We start from the raw sequence: 16,146 nt of genomic DNA on the forward strand, positions 1-16,146 counted from the left end.
TCCCCCCACTGTGAATGCGTTGATGTCTGAACAAATCACTATTCCGTGTGAAAGAGTAACCACACTGATTGCATTTGAAAGGTTTTTCAACACTGTGATTGCGTTGATGGTTTTTCAAATCACTCTTGTTCTTGCTACCATAGTCACACTGATCACATTTGAATGGTTTTTCACCACTGTGAATGCGTTCATGTCTGAGCAAAGAACTCGTCTGCCTGCATCTATAGTCACACTGATCACATCTGAATGGTTTTTCACCACTGTGAATGCGTTGATGTATGATCAAATGACCCTTCTGCGTACTTTTATAGTCACACCGATCACATTTGAAGGGTTTTTCACCACTGTGAATGCGTTGATGCATGATCAAATTACTCTTGAGCATGCTAGCATATTCACACTGATCACATTTGAAGAGTTTTTCCCCACTGTGTATGCATTGATGGGCAATCCATTGATGCTTGTTCTTGCTGAAGTAGTCACACTGATCACATTTGAAGGAACTTTTTCACTACTGTGAATGCGTTGATGTCTAATCAAATCAGACTTTCGCTTGCTACCATATTCACACTGATTACATTTGAAGGGTTTTTCACCGCTATGAACAAGTTCATGTCCGATCAAATTACTCTTCAGCTTGCTGGCAAAATCACACTGATTACATTTGAAGGGTCTTTCACTACTGTGAAGGCGTTGATGTTTGATCAAATCATACTTTTTCTTGGTACCATAATCACACTGATTACATTTGAAGGGTTTTCCCCCAACGTGAATACGTTTATGTCTGATGAAATTACTTTTCTGTGTGCTGGAAAATTCACACTGATCGCATTTGAAGCTTCGTTCTCTAATATGAATTTTAGAGCTTAGTTCAACAACTCTTTTATCTTCAATATTATGAATTGCCTTGGGTTTACCTACATAAATAAGGAAATAATCATGTAACATTTCGAAATTATAGATTCGACACAAGGAAAGTGCGATGATTCTATGAGGTGTGGACGGAGCTAGTATCACACCCCTTAATGAGTTACGAGTTTTCTAAAGTATCCGACCCCTTTTCAAAAAATGATCGTTACACAGTGGGGACTAAGAGTGAAAGATTCTCAGAATCTCATATCTTTTTTCTTAGTAATGTTCATGCCTAGTCCACAAATTAACGTTAAAAATGCTATATTCTGCAATTTACACACCAGGCTGCTTGCGGTTCCTGGCCTCAGTAGGGACTCCTTCCGAGTTATACAATTAAAATTGTGATAAAACAAAACAATAAAATATACCTTTTTCCTCTTGCAATACCTTTCATTTTGAGATTGAGGTGGTTGCTGTTCCGCAACTGGTAGGGATAATGCTTGGCTATCTGGTTCTGAATCATTATCAACTAGTTCAACTTTTGGCTCTGAATCATTATCAACTGGTTCAACTTTCACTGATACATCGTTAAACTTTTCAATTTCTCCATTTTTCTCCTAATTTTTTGAAACAATTAACAATGATTTAAGAATACCTAACCTCATATTTGCGTGTTCATCAAATGAACAATGTCGCGTACCTTGAGATCTTTGACTTTGTTTTTCAATTCTTCTCTGACCTTATTGAGCCTGTCAATTTTATCTCGTTGTTCATTAATAGTTAATTCATTTTCCATTCGCGATTTTCTCACGTTTGAAATTAAAACGTCAAACTAAAAAATTGAAATAAGATTCCATTACTACAGCTGATTTCCATGGGACCTTCAGACAGAATGCCTTTTAAAGGGTCAAGCAAGAAAGAGGAGAAACCATTGACGGGAAAGATCATCGATGATCGTTAATTTTTAATGACGCTTAAAACAAGGGACCTTAATGATTAATCCTGTAAACCTTTAGCCAAAGAGAGTGGGATTTTAATTTTCTGGCCATTTAACAAAGTCAATGTTCATCAGTCATGGAGTGGCTGTAGACAATGTTATTTTGAATCTAATAAAGTCTTCACAGGGGACAAGACTGGGTACTTTGCTTTCGCTCAAGCATGGCAAAAGCACCCCAAGTTTAGTTTTTCTCGTTAGATTTCTTCGTAATGCTTTTTCTATAGGGATAATATTTGGGAAGTGTTTTCGTTTTGGCAATTATTACCTTGTTCCTCAGTTTCTTCATTTTATCATCTATGCTTATGAAACAATCATCTTTATCCATTTCCTAAAACAAACAGCAATTTTTTTCTTGTAATTTTAAACTTCACGCGGTAGAACAATATTTTCTCATTTACCCGTCTTTGAATATCCCTATAAAATCGACCAAATTCATATAGGCGTTGCGTAAAGACAGTTTGTGACGACACATTTCTTTCCTAAAATTGAACTTTGAATGAAGATATGTTTTGAAACATGAAATAGTTTTTGAAAAACAAGCGAGGGCAGTTCTCGCGTGCAGTGTGAAACTGCGTATAAAGTCACTTCTGAAAAAGGCAGAAAGTTTTCAATTTGTACAAATGTATGGAATATTAAATTGGTTTTGGAGGCCATAATATTTAAGCAGTAGATACAGATGTTCAATTTGTACTGGCCTCGCTAATAGGCCACTACAGATGCCCATTTGACAGAACCTAACCAAAATAACCTGGTCTATTCCCGTTTGAACGTAAGGACATTATCAGTGGGAACCTCGTAACTCTCGTTGGTAACTCTAGTGTAGGCCTCTCAAGTAAGCCACTTGACCACTATAAACGCCTAGTTCAGAAGCCCGTGAAATTCTCCGGTTCCGTTTTGCATGTCCATTTTGTACTGGCCTTGCAAGCAGGCCACTTTGGACCCCTACTTAAAAGGCCAATGCATTGGTTTCCCTGTTTATTCACGAGAGATTAAGCACCCGCCTCTTTTCACGGCAGAAAGACGGTGAAACAGCAATATTATGGAAAAGGCAGCAGTTAATTCGGTTGATCATAACAAAAACCCGCTCATGTTTAAAGGAAAGCGCGGCTCCATGATCACCCCTAGCATTCTGGCTAATCTTCTGCACACGAATTTTACCTTGCCAAAGGCAGGAACCAATCAGACCTAATGCACTAGTTCCCATTGGCTCCTGCCTTTGGCTTAACTAGCCTTCAGCAAGCTTAGCCACTGTGTAGCCACGGAGCCGCGCTTTCATTTAATCTGTAAAGGCCTGTCAAGTCGGAAAATACGGTACTATTGTTTAACTAAATCCATGTATTACAATTTGAATGTTCATGTTACTCCTCTTTTCCCGTGATCATAATTCACTTCTTGTTAAAACCTTATTAGTTTCCTTATCATAATTTTATAGAAGTTCCCTATTCTTTACTGTTTATACAATTAGTCGGAACCATTCATACCATTTTCTCCATCACAGGTTTTGCTTTCCCGCATAGGGGGAATACTACTATTTTTACTACTATCCTACTAAAAAATTACCCACTAAGGAAAACGGCCTCTAAAATAGAGCAGTGTCGGTAGAGAGGGGAGTATACTGTGTATCCCTCCCTCTAGGCGCGCTTTTGTAAGAGGGGGGTACTGTACGCGCCTGGTAGGAGGGATGACACTGAGCTAAGAGATAGAAGGGTATGACGTTTGCGTACGTAGAACTGACATTACTCTATAGGAATGAGCCTTTTAATTTGACGAGAATCGTAGATTTCATGTATTTGGTTGTTAGAATTAACCCCTAATCAACTCAAGATTTAGAAATATTCTCCAAAAAAATTTAATTGGCTTGTAAAGTTTCCCTTTTTGTACAATAAAGTATGCACAAAGCAAATATTTTCTTGATTCTCTCGCCCATTGGCCCTTTCTAACATAGATGGAGCAAAGAACTGAAACCTGTTTCGTGTTATGTTTGGTTACGTTAGCCCAGAATCCCCAGATTAGGTCTGCTTAGATAAGGTTTTTCCAGGGCAGTTCCAGTAAACCTCTTGAGGTATTCTTCAAATTTCCGAAACATTTTTATTTCTTACCGTAACAACACAATATTTCAATGAATCCATCCTACTTGCCCTCTTTCAACCCGTCAACGATCTGATTAGACCAATCAATCATAAAAGGCTAAACTAAGCCTCAATGGTTTTCTTGTTACTAGTAACAGAAGTCCATTAAATTAGCCTAGGAAGTAACCAGAAGCGGGGTTTGGAACTCCCCTCTCTTGTGTAGCAATACTGAAGCAGGGCGACACATTGGCCACCTCGTGGTAATGTTTCTCAGATCTCCGGTTTAGGTGCGACTCGTACGCCAAAATTTGCCCTATCGAGAAAGAAAAAACTATTGGTCGAATCGCCCCCTTCCACTGTAAAACCGAGCCCTCTTTAGCATAGGAGAAGGGATGGGGGTGTGAATTTTGGAACAGTCAAGGTCATTCAGTTTTTTATGACTCTTCATAAACCTATTGAAAAAAAACCATTTAAAGGGAGGGTGAACTAGAAAATAGAGTGATTGTTTTATCGATTCTTCTACTAATTGCAAGACCAGTCTGCATAGCCAAACATTCAGGAAATATTTGAATGAATGATTTTAAAATTCAAATTAGGTTCAGATTTAAAGGATAATTTTAAATACGGACGTCCGACCAATCGCGTAACCCCCTGCCTTTTTATAATTAGTAGAAGAATCGATAAAAAACCACTTGATTTTCTACTTCACCCTCCCTTTAACAACCGTGGCCGTTCCTTTTTTTTAATTTTTTATAAAGCAAACAATCTACCCTTTAGAGATCCAGCGTTCATGGGCTGATGAAGTCACGCCCCGCTCACGTCAAGAAATACTTCCTAGAGAGGAGCTCGAGATTTCTAACTGTGTTAGGAAAGGGGGAAAAATTTAACCCCCTATCCATGGAGCTAGAAGGACTTTTTATCCCAGCAGAGACGTACGCTATACCAGCCATTGTAATTGTTCACTTCCTAGGCTAATTTAATGGACTTCTGCTAGTAACTAATGCCTTTTGTACTTGTTGGAGAAAGAGTTTCTTCTTTTCTTAATAGTATTTCCAGTACTAAGGGTTTATAATTTTAGTAATACACATTTAAGGGCTTCCGTCCAGGCTGGGAATTAGCACACTTCCTCTGGTCCAAAACCAGTTTATTAATTGCTTGGACTAGTTTTTTAATTCAAGAAGTGGGGGTTACTGGTCCTCGGGAACAGTTTATTAATTGCAAATCTATAATAATAATAATAATAATAATAATCTAAGCTTTGTCTAAGAAGGGATTTCCACTCTAAGCCTGTGGCTTGTTTACAGGTGGGTCCCTTTACAATGCATAGAGGGGTGGTGGCTAGCCCCTATGCCACAGCTAACCTACAGCGCCCTATACTAACTATTACCGTTAACCTCTGCAAGTTTTGATGGAAAGGAGAAACCGGGTTAGACCGCGGAGGAAAACTCCTTCAACAAGCGGGGAGAGAACTTGCAAACTCTACGCAGAAGGATTTGTTCCCAGATTTTCACCCGGTGCCACAGTCCGGGATCGAACCCGGGATCCTCTTGCTGCGAGGCGAAAGCGCTAACCGCTACGCCACCCCAATTGGAGAGCAAAGGCTGGGACCAGTCCGGAGACCAGTAAATAATTTCAGACACTAGGGGGTCACTGGTCCAAAGAACTAGTTTAAAAAATATCCTTATTTCCCAGCCTGCTTCCGTCTACTACGTTTGTTGACCGCTTTTCGCGCCATAATCAGAATGACTAGCAGACAGCCTGAGACAGGCATGTTGTTTCCAGGCTGGGAAATAGCACACTTCCTCTGGTCCAAAACTAGTTTATTAATTGCTTGGACTAGTTTTTTAATTCAAGAAGTGGGGGTTACTGGTCCCCGGGACCAGTTTATTAATTGCAAATCTATTGGAGAGCAAAGGCTGGGACCAGTCCGGAGACCAGTAAATTATTTCAGTCACTAGGGGGTCACTGGTCCAAAGGACTAGTTTAAAAAATATCCTTATTTCCCAGCCTGGTTGTTTCCCAGCTTCGACTTGGAGGTAGTAATATTTTTTATTATTGGAGTGGCATTTAGAAAATACAATACTTATCTGAGTTATCTCTAGAGTTAGTCACGACCAAATTGAACTCAGGGTTCATACAAACCTGGAAAAATCAGGGAAATAAATAGTTAACAAAAACCTCAGGGAAAATTCAGAGAAATTTAGAATTTTTAGTAAAATTGAGGGAAATCAGGAAAATTTGCGTCAAACAGGGGCCGAGACGGGTAGGCGGGACATTGCTTTGCTTCTTGTCTTGAGGGAAGTACGCTGTCCATTGGTTTCTCTTCAAGTAAACAATGGAATGGTCTATTCATATAATACAGTCCTGCACCGCTCAAAAACTTCATTTGTTAATAACTCAAAGGAAAGAGATATGATATTGCCAAATGAAATGAATATAGGCCATATTTATCTCAGTATGACAAGGCTAGATAATTCCTTTAGCCACATTGAGATAAATTGTCCAAATCCCCAGTTCGCTTAAATTCCCCTTCACCCCGAAAGCCTACTTGAAATACGACATTTAACAAAGGCTAGGCACTTCAATTGAATTACCAACTGAAAATTGATATCATTTAAACAGATTTTTATTAATTTTAATACTCGTTACAATATTAAAGGCTTGTACAACTAACTTTCTTTCTAAAAATGAAACTCAAACAATTAAACTACGGTTTCTTAATAGTTTTCATTTAGAATTCTTTTGAATATTTAGTTATGGTCAGTGGTTTTGAATATCTATTGCGATCACGTGCGAAGAGTTTGCTGGTAAAGTCACACTGATCACATTAGAAGGGTTTTTCTCAACTGTGACCGCGTTGACGGGTCTGATAAAACTACTGTCTCAGCTCACCTAAAATCACAATGATCACATACGAAGTTTTTCAACACCATGAATTCGTTGATGTGTGATCAATAAGCACATCGACGCGCTAACAGAGTCACTGATCACATTTGAATGGTTTTTCACTTCTGTGAATGCGTTGATGACTCATCAAATGAGCCCTCTGTGTGCATGCATAGCCACACCGATCACATTTGAAGGGTTTTTCACCACTGTGAATGCGTGGACGTTTGATCAATAAGCTCTTCCACGCGATAGCGTATTCACTCTCATCCAATTTGGAAGGGTTTTCACCAATGTGAATGCGTTGATGTTTTTTCAAATTACTCCACTGTGTGCTTGCATATTCACAATTCTCACGTTTGAAAGGTGTTTCTTCACTGTGAGTGCGTTGATGTCTGAACAAATCATGCTTCCGAGAACTGTCAAAGTCACACTGATCACATTTGAAGGGTCTTTCCCCCCTGTGAATGCGTTGATGTATTTTCAAATCATACTTCCGAGTACTTGCAAAGTCACACTGATCGCATTTGAATGGTTTTTTACCACTGTGAATGCGCTGATGACGGGTCAAACGACCCCTCTGTGTGGTTTCATATCCACACTGATCACATCTGAAGGGATCTACACCATGGCAAAGACGTTGATGCTCACACTTGAAGGGTTTTTCACCGCTATGAACAAGTTCATGTCCGATCAAATTACTCTTCAGCTTGCTGGCATAATCACACTGATCACATTTGAAGGGTTTTGCCGCACTGTGAATGAGTTTATGTACGATCAAATTACTTTTCTGTGTGCTGGAAAATTCACACTGATCACATTTGAAGATTTGTTCTCTATTATGAATTTTGAAGCGAAGTTCAACAACTCTTTTATCTTCAATATTATGTTTTTCCTTGGATTTACCTACACAAATCAAAAAATACATTTCATAAAGAAAAAATCATGTAACATCTGGAAAGCGCGATGATTCTATGAGATTTGACGGAGCTCGTATCAAGTTCTAAAGTATCCGCCCACTTTTCACACACAGTGGGGACTAGGAGTGAAAGATTCTCAGAATCGCATCTATTTTTTCTTAGTAATATCAGGAGTTCATAATAACCCCCCTTCGGGGTGAAGTACGAAACTAGTTAAAAAGCCCGTAACAACAAAGTTTCGCCGTAAAGCTCAGCGGATTTATACACCGCTTAACTCCCAAAGAAATAGTTACCCCAATGTTTAGCGCCCACGCGCATTAACTTCCCATATTCCGGGTTAGCACTATTTTTATCTTGTGATTTTGGGAGCGAAAATGGCTCGCGAGTCGCGTCTGTCGGCGCGGTCAGCCGCGGTGTACATTAAGCCTTGGCTAAGAAGTTGGCTTTGCGATGGTTTCTAGTTTTCTACAAAACATTTAAACGATAGTCATTAATGTTTTCTTGTGATACGTGTGAGAATTCCGTAGTTAAATTAAAACGGTATGGACAAATTGATTTCCAGTATCTTTAATATAAGAATTCCATCGAGTTTCTACGTCCACATACTCGCCATTTTTCTTAACGACGGAGATCCCAGGCTCCCAGCCAAGTTTTGGAACGAAAACCAAGGAGTATGGATACTACTACAATCTACTGTAAAGTTGTATGTCCATCAACAGGCTAGTCCTTTATATGCGCAACGACAAAATCTTGTTGTTCGCGATTTTTACCATTAGCTCTATGGCAAGTTTCGTACTTCCCCCCCGAAGGGGGGTTATTATGAACTCCTGGTAATATTCATGCGTAATTTACAAATTAACATTAAAAATTCGGAATTCTGCAAGCACACTTATGTTTGGACCTAGGGGGCGAGTTTTTGGGCTAAAGCTGAATTTACACTTCCCAACATTTAACTCAAATATTTCACAGAAATAAGTATTCTAGTGGCAAAATAACTTAATCGAACATACGTAATTTCGCTCGTTCATAGAAGCTAGAAAATTCGAAAACGCTCACGCTTCGCGAGCTTGAATACGCGCGGTAACGTTATTTTTTCGAACTTTTCCGCTTTCGCTTGAAATTTTCACGCAACTCGAGCCTATGAAAACGAGCATTAAGTATAGCCTACATTTGTTTCGCGCTCACAATATTAAAATTCTTATCTGATCATAAATAGTCAGGAACTGTAATAATTGAGAAGTTCAAGCTTCATTGCTTTTGCCTTTCTCTGTGCCATATTAGCTCAATCAGATTATCATAAGTTATTTCCCAGCATGCTCTGTCAATCCTCCAAAGACTGTTGGAAAATTTGAACTATTTTCTATTTGGGCCGACGTCTTGATCTTTGTGATTGGCATCAGCAGTAGAATTCAGAAATAAAATCACATTTGCTACTTTCGCCAACAGGGTCGAATGAATTTCATTCTTGTATGTTAAGCCATCAAATTGTGCAAAGCATTTCATTACATAATAATTACGTATAATGCACATTCTTTAAGGGTTTCACAATGTGTTTGCCCAACTTCATACCATCACCACTGACTAATAAGGCTTTTAGAAGTTGGCGTAAAACTCGTCGGGGCTTTAGTTCTAGCTTATCCGGGGTGTACCTTGTATGAGCAGTTCCCGGTAGAGCAGTTCTCGAAATAGCAGCCGCGATTCCCAAAAACAGCAGCGTTGTTCAAAACTGCTGTTTTAGAAATAGCGGCCGCTATTTTGGGAAATAGCAGTGTTTGTCTTCAGTTTCGAGTATTTCTTAACAATACAGTTATATTCGTTGTTTTCGAAAACTACCTTTTTCTCTGATCATTTAATCAGTAATGTGACCTACTTACGGATCGTGTTTTTAAAGTATACTTAAATATTGCACTATTCTTCAGGCTGTATCAGTTTACAATTCTAATACCAGGATAGAAAATATTTCAAGAAAGCTTATTTTATTTCGGAAGTAAATGAAGATAAACAACAATATTTTGGAAAAGGCGTAACATTGTTACACCATTTCCATAATATTACTAACCTAAGTCTAACCAATCAAAACAAAACCTAAAAAACCCAACCGAACCCAACCAAACCTAACCTGACCTGACCTGACCTAATACTATTTAATTGAAATAATCAACTCTAACCAAACCTAACCAAACCAAACCAAACCTAACCTAACCTAACCTAACCAAAACTAACCAAACCTAACCTGACCTAATATTATTTAATTGAAATAATCAACTTTAACCTAAAGAAACCCAAAGCAACCTAACCTAACCTAACCTAACCTAACCAAACCTAACACTATTGGGGGTTTAAATAATCAACTTGAAGCTAACCATATCTGACCTAGTTCTATTTAAGTTCATATAACACAGCGTACACCACAACAAACAAAAGTCGTTTTCGCATTCCTGTTTTTCTGCTCTATAGAGAACCGCTGTAATGGTACGCCGCGTTTACGAGAACCGCTGTAATGGTACGCCGCGTTTACGAGAACCGCTGTTGTATCGGGAAAACTGCCATTTCGGGAAACCGCTATTTAGGGAACTGCTGATATGAGGACCGCTATTATGGAACCCGCTCATCTAAGGGCTTCCCCTTATCCGCGGGTGGTTCAAAGAATTGTGCACCCAGCAAGTGACTTGGGGAGTGACGGGAGTCTTACAATATTTCTACGTAAATAAAAATTTACACACCAGGCTGGTTGTGGTTGTCGTCCTCAGTAGGGACTCCTTCCGAGCTATATAATTAAAATTATGATAAAATAAAACAATAAAATACAATTTTTTTTCTTTAAATACATTTCATTTTGAAGTTGAGGTTGTTGTTCCGCAACTGGTAGGGATAATGCTTGGCTATCTGGTTCTGAATCATTATCAACTAGTTCAACTTTTGGCTCTGAATCATATTCAACTGGTTCAACTTTCACTGATACATTTTTAACCTTTTGAATTACTTCTTTTTTCTCCTAATTTTTTAAAGAATTAACAATGATTAATGAATATTGCTAATATCTAATCTCATATTTTCGTCAGGGTTGGCAAAAATCCGGATTTTTCTTGAAAAAGCCACTGATATGGTTTTTTGCTGGTTTAAACCGGATTTTATTGGATTTATCTGGCTTTTTTTTAAACTACTCTCTAGCGCTTAATTTTAGCACTTCTTTTTTACATTTAGTGCGCTAGTTGACTTCTGCTAAGCCGTCTAATTGAGAATAATTTTTATTATACACGAAAGTTGATAAAACTATAGACATTTCCCTTAGAGATGAGTAGGGCCCCTGATTTAATCGGGATTTTTCAATCCAACCCGACCCATATCGGGTTGGGTGAGAAAATTACTTAAAATGTTTTGCTGGTCGGGTCGGGTAGGGTTATCATATCGTCTACCCGGGTAGGCTTTTTTGTGATCTTCAAAAGGGCGGGGTCTGATAAAGATTTTTCTAAATGCGCAGTCCGACCCAACAATTTAGCGTGGCGAAAAATTCAACTCAGTCTCACGAGTTTCGGGTGGGGCAGTGGGAGGAGGGCGCGTCAAACTAACCCACAATGTATGGGAATCGACCATTTCGATGAAATAAAGAGGTAAAGACATGTGGGTCAAACGTTTCCCTCCATCTCACTTTATGGTGCCTGCCCTGTACTCTATTATTATATTTTTTGAAAAATCCACTGGATTTTTCATCGTGGTTTAAACCGGTTTAATCCAGGTGGATAAAACCGGAATGGATACCAGCGTGCCAACCCTGATTTCCGTTTTCATCAAATGAACAATGTCGCATACCTTGAGATCTTTGACTTTGTTTTTCAATTCTTCTCTGACCTTATTGAGCCTGTCAATTTTCTCTCGTTGTTCATTAATAGTTAATTCATTTTCCATTCTCTCCTTTCTCACGTTCGAAATTAAAACGTCAAACTGAAAAATTTAAATAAGATTCCATTACAAAAGCTGATTTCCATGGGACCTTCACACAGAATGCCTTTTAAAGGGACAAGCATGAAAGAGAAAAAACCAATGACGTGGAACCAGGGTGGATTCAGCTTTGAAGGTCACCATTTAGGCAATCAGAATGGAATTTTTCATTGGCAGGCCATTTAAAAAATGTTCATCAGCCATTCAATGGCAGTAGACAATGTTATTGTGAATCTAATAAAGCCTTCACAGGGTTACAGGAAAACTGGGCGCTTTCACTCGAGCATGGCGAAAGCGCCCCTAGTTTAGTTTTTCCCATTAGATTTCCTCGTAAAGCTTTTTCTATGGAAATAATGTTTTGTAAGTGTTCTCGTTTTGTCAATTACCACCTTATTCCTCAGTTTCTTCATTTTATCATCATTGCTTAAGAAACAATCATCTTTATCCATTTCCTAAAACAAACTTTGTAATTTTAAACTTCACAAGGCAGAACAATATTTTCTCAAATACCTCTTTAAGAATACCCCTTTGAGAATCGACCAAATTCATATAGGCGTTGCGTAAAGACAGTTTGTGAAGACACATTTCTTCCCTAAAATTAAACTTTGAATGAAGATCTGTTTCGAAACATGAAACAATTTTTAAAAAACAAGCTAAGGAATGGCGAACAATGACGATATTATTAACAAATAAGAGTTTACGGTGTTGCCAGGACCTTTGCGAGACAAAGAGGCTCAAGGCTGAAAGGTTTGATTAGTGGGAGAGCATTGTTACAAATTCCGACTGAATTAATACATGTTAAACCTGATCAGCTCTCCTCATTAGTGCCTGCATGAGTTAATCATGGGTGACTCCCATAATCCCCCTGGACATAATCCCCCCAAAAATTTCCCCCCGTCCAAATGGGCATAAGACAAAATCCCCCCCATTTGCAGACAAAATCCCCCCAAACTGGAGACAAAATCCCTCCCAAATTGGAGACAAAATCCCCCGCTTACGGAACGAAATCCCCACCTTGGAGGGGTCATTCCTATTTTAGAGGTCGTTTTCCACAGTGGAAATTTTTTTAGTAGGATAGTAGTAAAAATAGTAGTAATCCCCCTACGAGGAAAAGCGGAACCAATGATGGAGAAAATAGTATGAATTTCCGACTAACCATAAATTTCCGCCTTTTCCAAAATATCGCTGACTAACCATAAATTTCCGTCTTTTCCAAAATATCGCTGACTAATTATAAATTTCCGCCTTTTCCAAAATATCGCTGACTAACCCTAAATTTCAGCCTTTTCCAAAATATCGCTGACTAACCATAAATTTCCCCCTTTTCCAATATACTGCTGATAACCATAAATTTCCGCCTTTTCCAAAATATTGCCGACTAACCATAAATTTTCGCCTTTTCCAAAATATTGCTGACTAACCATAAATTTCCGCCTTTTCCAAAATATCGCTGTCTAACCATAAATTTCCGCCTTTTCCAAAATATCGCTGACTAACCATAAATTTCCGCCTTTTCCAAAATATCGCTGACTAACCATAAATTTCCTCCTTTTCCAAAATATCGCTGACTAACCATAAATTTCCGCCTTTTCCAAAATACTGCTGATAACCATAAATTTCCGCCTTTTCCAAAATATTGCTGACTAACCATAAATTTCTGCCTTTTCCAAAATATCGCTGACTAACCATAAATTTCCGCCTTTTCCAAAATACTGCTGATAACCATAAATTTCCGCCTTTTCCAAAATATTGCCGACTAACCATAAATTGTCGCCTTTTCCAAAATATTTTTGACTAACCACAAATTTCCGCCTTTTCCAAAATATCGCTGACGAACCATAAATTTCCCCCTTTTCCAAAGTATTGCTGACTAACCATAAATTGCCGCCTTTTCCAGAATATCGCTGACTAACCATAAATTGCCGCCTTTTCCAAAATATTTTTGACTAACCATAAATTTCCGCCTTTTCCAAAATATCGCTGACTAACCATAAATTTCCGCCTTTTCCAAAATATTGCTGACTAACCATAAAATGCCGCCTTTTCCAAAATATTGGAATTTTGGAAATAAGTTAAAACAAAATCAGTAGTTTACTTCATTTGGTTTAGGAACATTGTTTGCAATACCTTTCACTCTTGTGAATTATACTTTTGCATTATTATTAAAGATAATCTTTGGATTTGGGCTTCCGTTTACCTTTACTTCTAAATGCCTATTATCTGGGGGATTTTCAATAAAATGATCCTTTCGGTAGGATTTTGTTGAACAGTTTTCCTTTTGGGGGGTTTTGTCCTGGACGTTTTCTCTGGGTGGATTTTGTACAAACACGTCTAAAATCGGGGGGAAAAAGTCTTGGCAAATCCAAAATAGGGGGATTTTGTCCGGGGGGATTATGTCCAGGGGGATTATGTACGAGACCCGTTAATCATATACTAGCTCCCTATAAGTTACTCAGCCACACTGGCCTAATGTATCCAGCGTTTTCTTCCCGCCAAAAAAGTGTTACCTATATGCGACCTACAGTGAGAGAAAATAACACTTCTCCCGGCGCTTAGGTATTTCCGGTAAAAAACAGGGTTGGCACGCTGGTATCCATTCCGGTTTTATCCACCTGGATTAAACCGGTTTAAACCACGATGAAAAATCCAGTGGATTTTTCAAAAAATATAATAATAGAGTACAGGGCAGGCACCATAAAGTGAGATGGAGGGAAACGTTTGACCCACATGTCTTTACCCAAGGTCTGTATACCGCTTCGCATTATTAGGTCGGAGCATCCTTCAGGGGTGGTAAGCGGGAGATTCTCCTTTTTGTAGTAGGGGGGCTCTAGTAATTTTTTCCCTTACTATGACGTCTTACGTGGGCTAGAAACAAGAATCCGCGGTGGCTGCGTCCAGAGAGAAAACGTCTCTCTACTTTGAAAATTGTATACCCCCTTTCTTCTTCACCCCTACCTAACTTTCAATGGTTTAGGGAGAGGGCGAGGCCGATTATCCGTTATAAATTCAAATCTTAGGCGGTAACGGCGCGTTGCTAATTCTTTCTGAAAGGTAAATATTATTTACGTCATGAACTTTTAATTTAATGTAAGGTTTTACAAATCTACGAACTATTATAAGAATGAATTATTGCCATCACCTTTCAAAGCTGACGATGATAAAATGAAAATGAAAAAAGTTACTACTTGAAATAAAATTTGATACAAAATACTTGGTCTTCTCATTTTAAATGTAGGTCTATTATGTGTATTATGTGTACATTATAATTATCCTAAATAACGGTGCACATAATTTATTTAATATAGCAATTTTGAATGCAAAAAGACCTTCGTGTTTACACGTATATAAAGGCCATTAACGTCGATTAACGTCGTTCTCCTTTTTCCGGACATACAAACTTTATATCTCATATAAGACAGATCGCGTATTCTTTGGCGCCCACGTATGACGTCAATGAAAAGAGCTAGACGAGAGAGGTAGCTAGAACGGTAAACCGTAAAATCCCAACACCGAATACGCCCGCCTTGGGACTTGCCCGCCAACCTTAATAACCTAAAACTATAAAACATTCATTTACATGAGTGATTATGGTTGTGGCTTGTTACTCGCTAGCGCCTGAAGGACCGATCACTAAGTGTAATTTGTGTACATTTGTAAGTGAGTAGACCATTTTAGAAATTACATACAGAGAAACTAAATCACAAGGGTGATGACGCCATTGGGGTCTTCATTCTCTCGCCTAGAAGCACCGCTATAGGCAGAGCGAGTTGACTAGCCTCCTGCCTCTAGTGAACTTTGGCACCGTCTGGCGGTGACCCTTGGTGCGAGGGAGAATACCCCAATGGTGGCCTCGCCCCTGTGTGTTTTCCGAAATGGTCTTTAAGCGTGCTAAAATGATTACGCGTAATACGTAACCGGTGTTCAAATGAAGACTGAGTTTTGACCAAGAAATTCTAAAGCACGGAGAGGGAAATTGCAGTGCAATCTTTTCTTCATAGAGGCGACAATAGAAATGTAGCATTTCGATTAAATTTTTTCATTTTCCTTTCGAATTATGTCAAAGTTCGCTTGCTCTTTTTAGAAAGTCAATAGAATATTTCAAATATTCTATGTTGATTTCTCAACACGTACTCCCTTCAAAATAATTAATTTCATGATAAAATGTTTTCGGAAAATGTAATTGTTCTTGAAAAAGCGTAGATATGTAATTTTTTCAATTAATTTAGAGGGAATGGATCGATTAACAGTAAAATCATTTGATTGAATTTAATATTGATTTAGGATTAAATGGATAAAAACAAGTTGGGAAAACCAAAATATTACCTCTCCGAGTCAAGAGGTCTACTACTACAAACTTATTTACCTAGTTATGGAATTATTTCTCTTTTTTGAAGTAAAAATAAACGAAATATTGAAGCAGTATTCCAAGCATAGCGAATAATACAGTAAAGCAGACGACATTTTACATCCAATAAGGATAAAT

At 38.4% G+C, this 16,146-nt stretch overlaps 2 protein-coding genes and 1 long non-coding RNA gene across 6 annotated transcripts; 1 reads left to right on the forward strand and 2 right to left on the reverse strand.

The window, feature by feature from the left end:
• Nucleotides 1–724: 724 nt before the first annotated feature.
• LOC149620925 (uncharacterized) lies at nt 725–3,092 on the reverse strand. Its single transcript, XM_089854266.1, has 5 exons — nt 2,248–3,092; nt 2,115–2,177; nt 1,553–1,684; nt 1,281–1,469; nt 725–917 (listed from the first exon to the last, which is right to left on the reverse strand). The coding sequence occupies exons 2-5, from the start codon at nt 2,172–2,174 to the stop codon at nt 867–869; spliced, it is 432 nt and encodes a 143-aa protein (XP_089710392.1). The 5' UTR covers nt 2,175–2,177; nt 2,248–3,092; the 3' UTR covers nt 725–866.
• Nucleotides 3,093–6,528: 3,436 nt separating this feature from the next.
• On the reverse strand, nt 6,529–14,377 carry LOC149620926 (uncharacterized). Of its 4 annotated transcripts, none has more exons than XM_089855144.1 (6): nt 12,174–14,377; nt 12,053–12,115; nt 11,535–11,666; nt 10,553–10,719; nt 10,448–10,491; nt 6,529–7,710 (listed from the first exon to the last, which is right to left on the reverse strand). In XM_089855144.1, exons 1-6 carry the CDS (start codon nt 12,246–12,248, stop codon nt 6,899–6,901), a joined length of 1,293 nt encoding a protein of 430 aa, XP_089711270.1. In that variant the 5' UTR covers nt 12,249–14,377; the 3' UTR covers nt 6,529–6,898. The 4 variants fall into 4 exon arrangements, with proteins under 4 accessions (XP_089711270.1, XP_089711269.1, XP_089711272.1 ...); XM_089855143.1 differs by having other exon boundaries at nt 12,050–12,115; XM_089855146.1 differs by having other exon boundaries at nt 12,053–12,125; nt 12,174–12,256.
• Nucleotides 14,378–14,404: 27 nt separating this feature from the next.
• Nucleotides 14,405–15,193, forward strand: LOC149620927 (uncharacterized). Its single transcript, XR_016375419.1, has 2 exons — nt 14,405–14,894; nt 14,969–15,193. It is a non-coding gene; the product is annotated as an uncharacterized LOC149620927 (long non-coding RNA).
• Nucleotides 15,194–16,146: the final 953 nt, after the last annotated feature.

Source organism: Phalangium opilio, unplaced genomic scaffold, assembly GCF_054372755.1.
Source record: "Phalangium opilio isolate 3A_F unplaced genomic scaffold, DU_Popi_V2 ptg000209l_1, whole genome shotgun sequence".
Taxonomy (NCBI): domain Eukaryota; kingdom Metazoa; phylum Arthropoda; class Arachnida; order Opiliones; family Phalangiidae; genus Phalangium; species Phalangium opilio.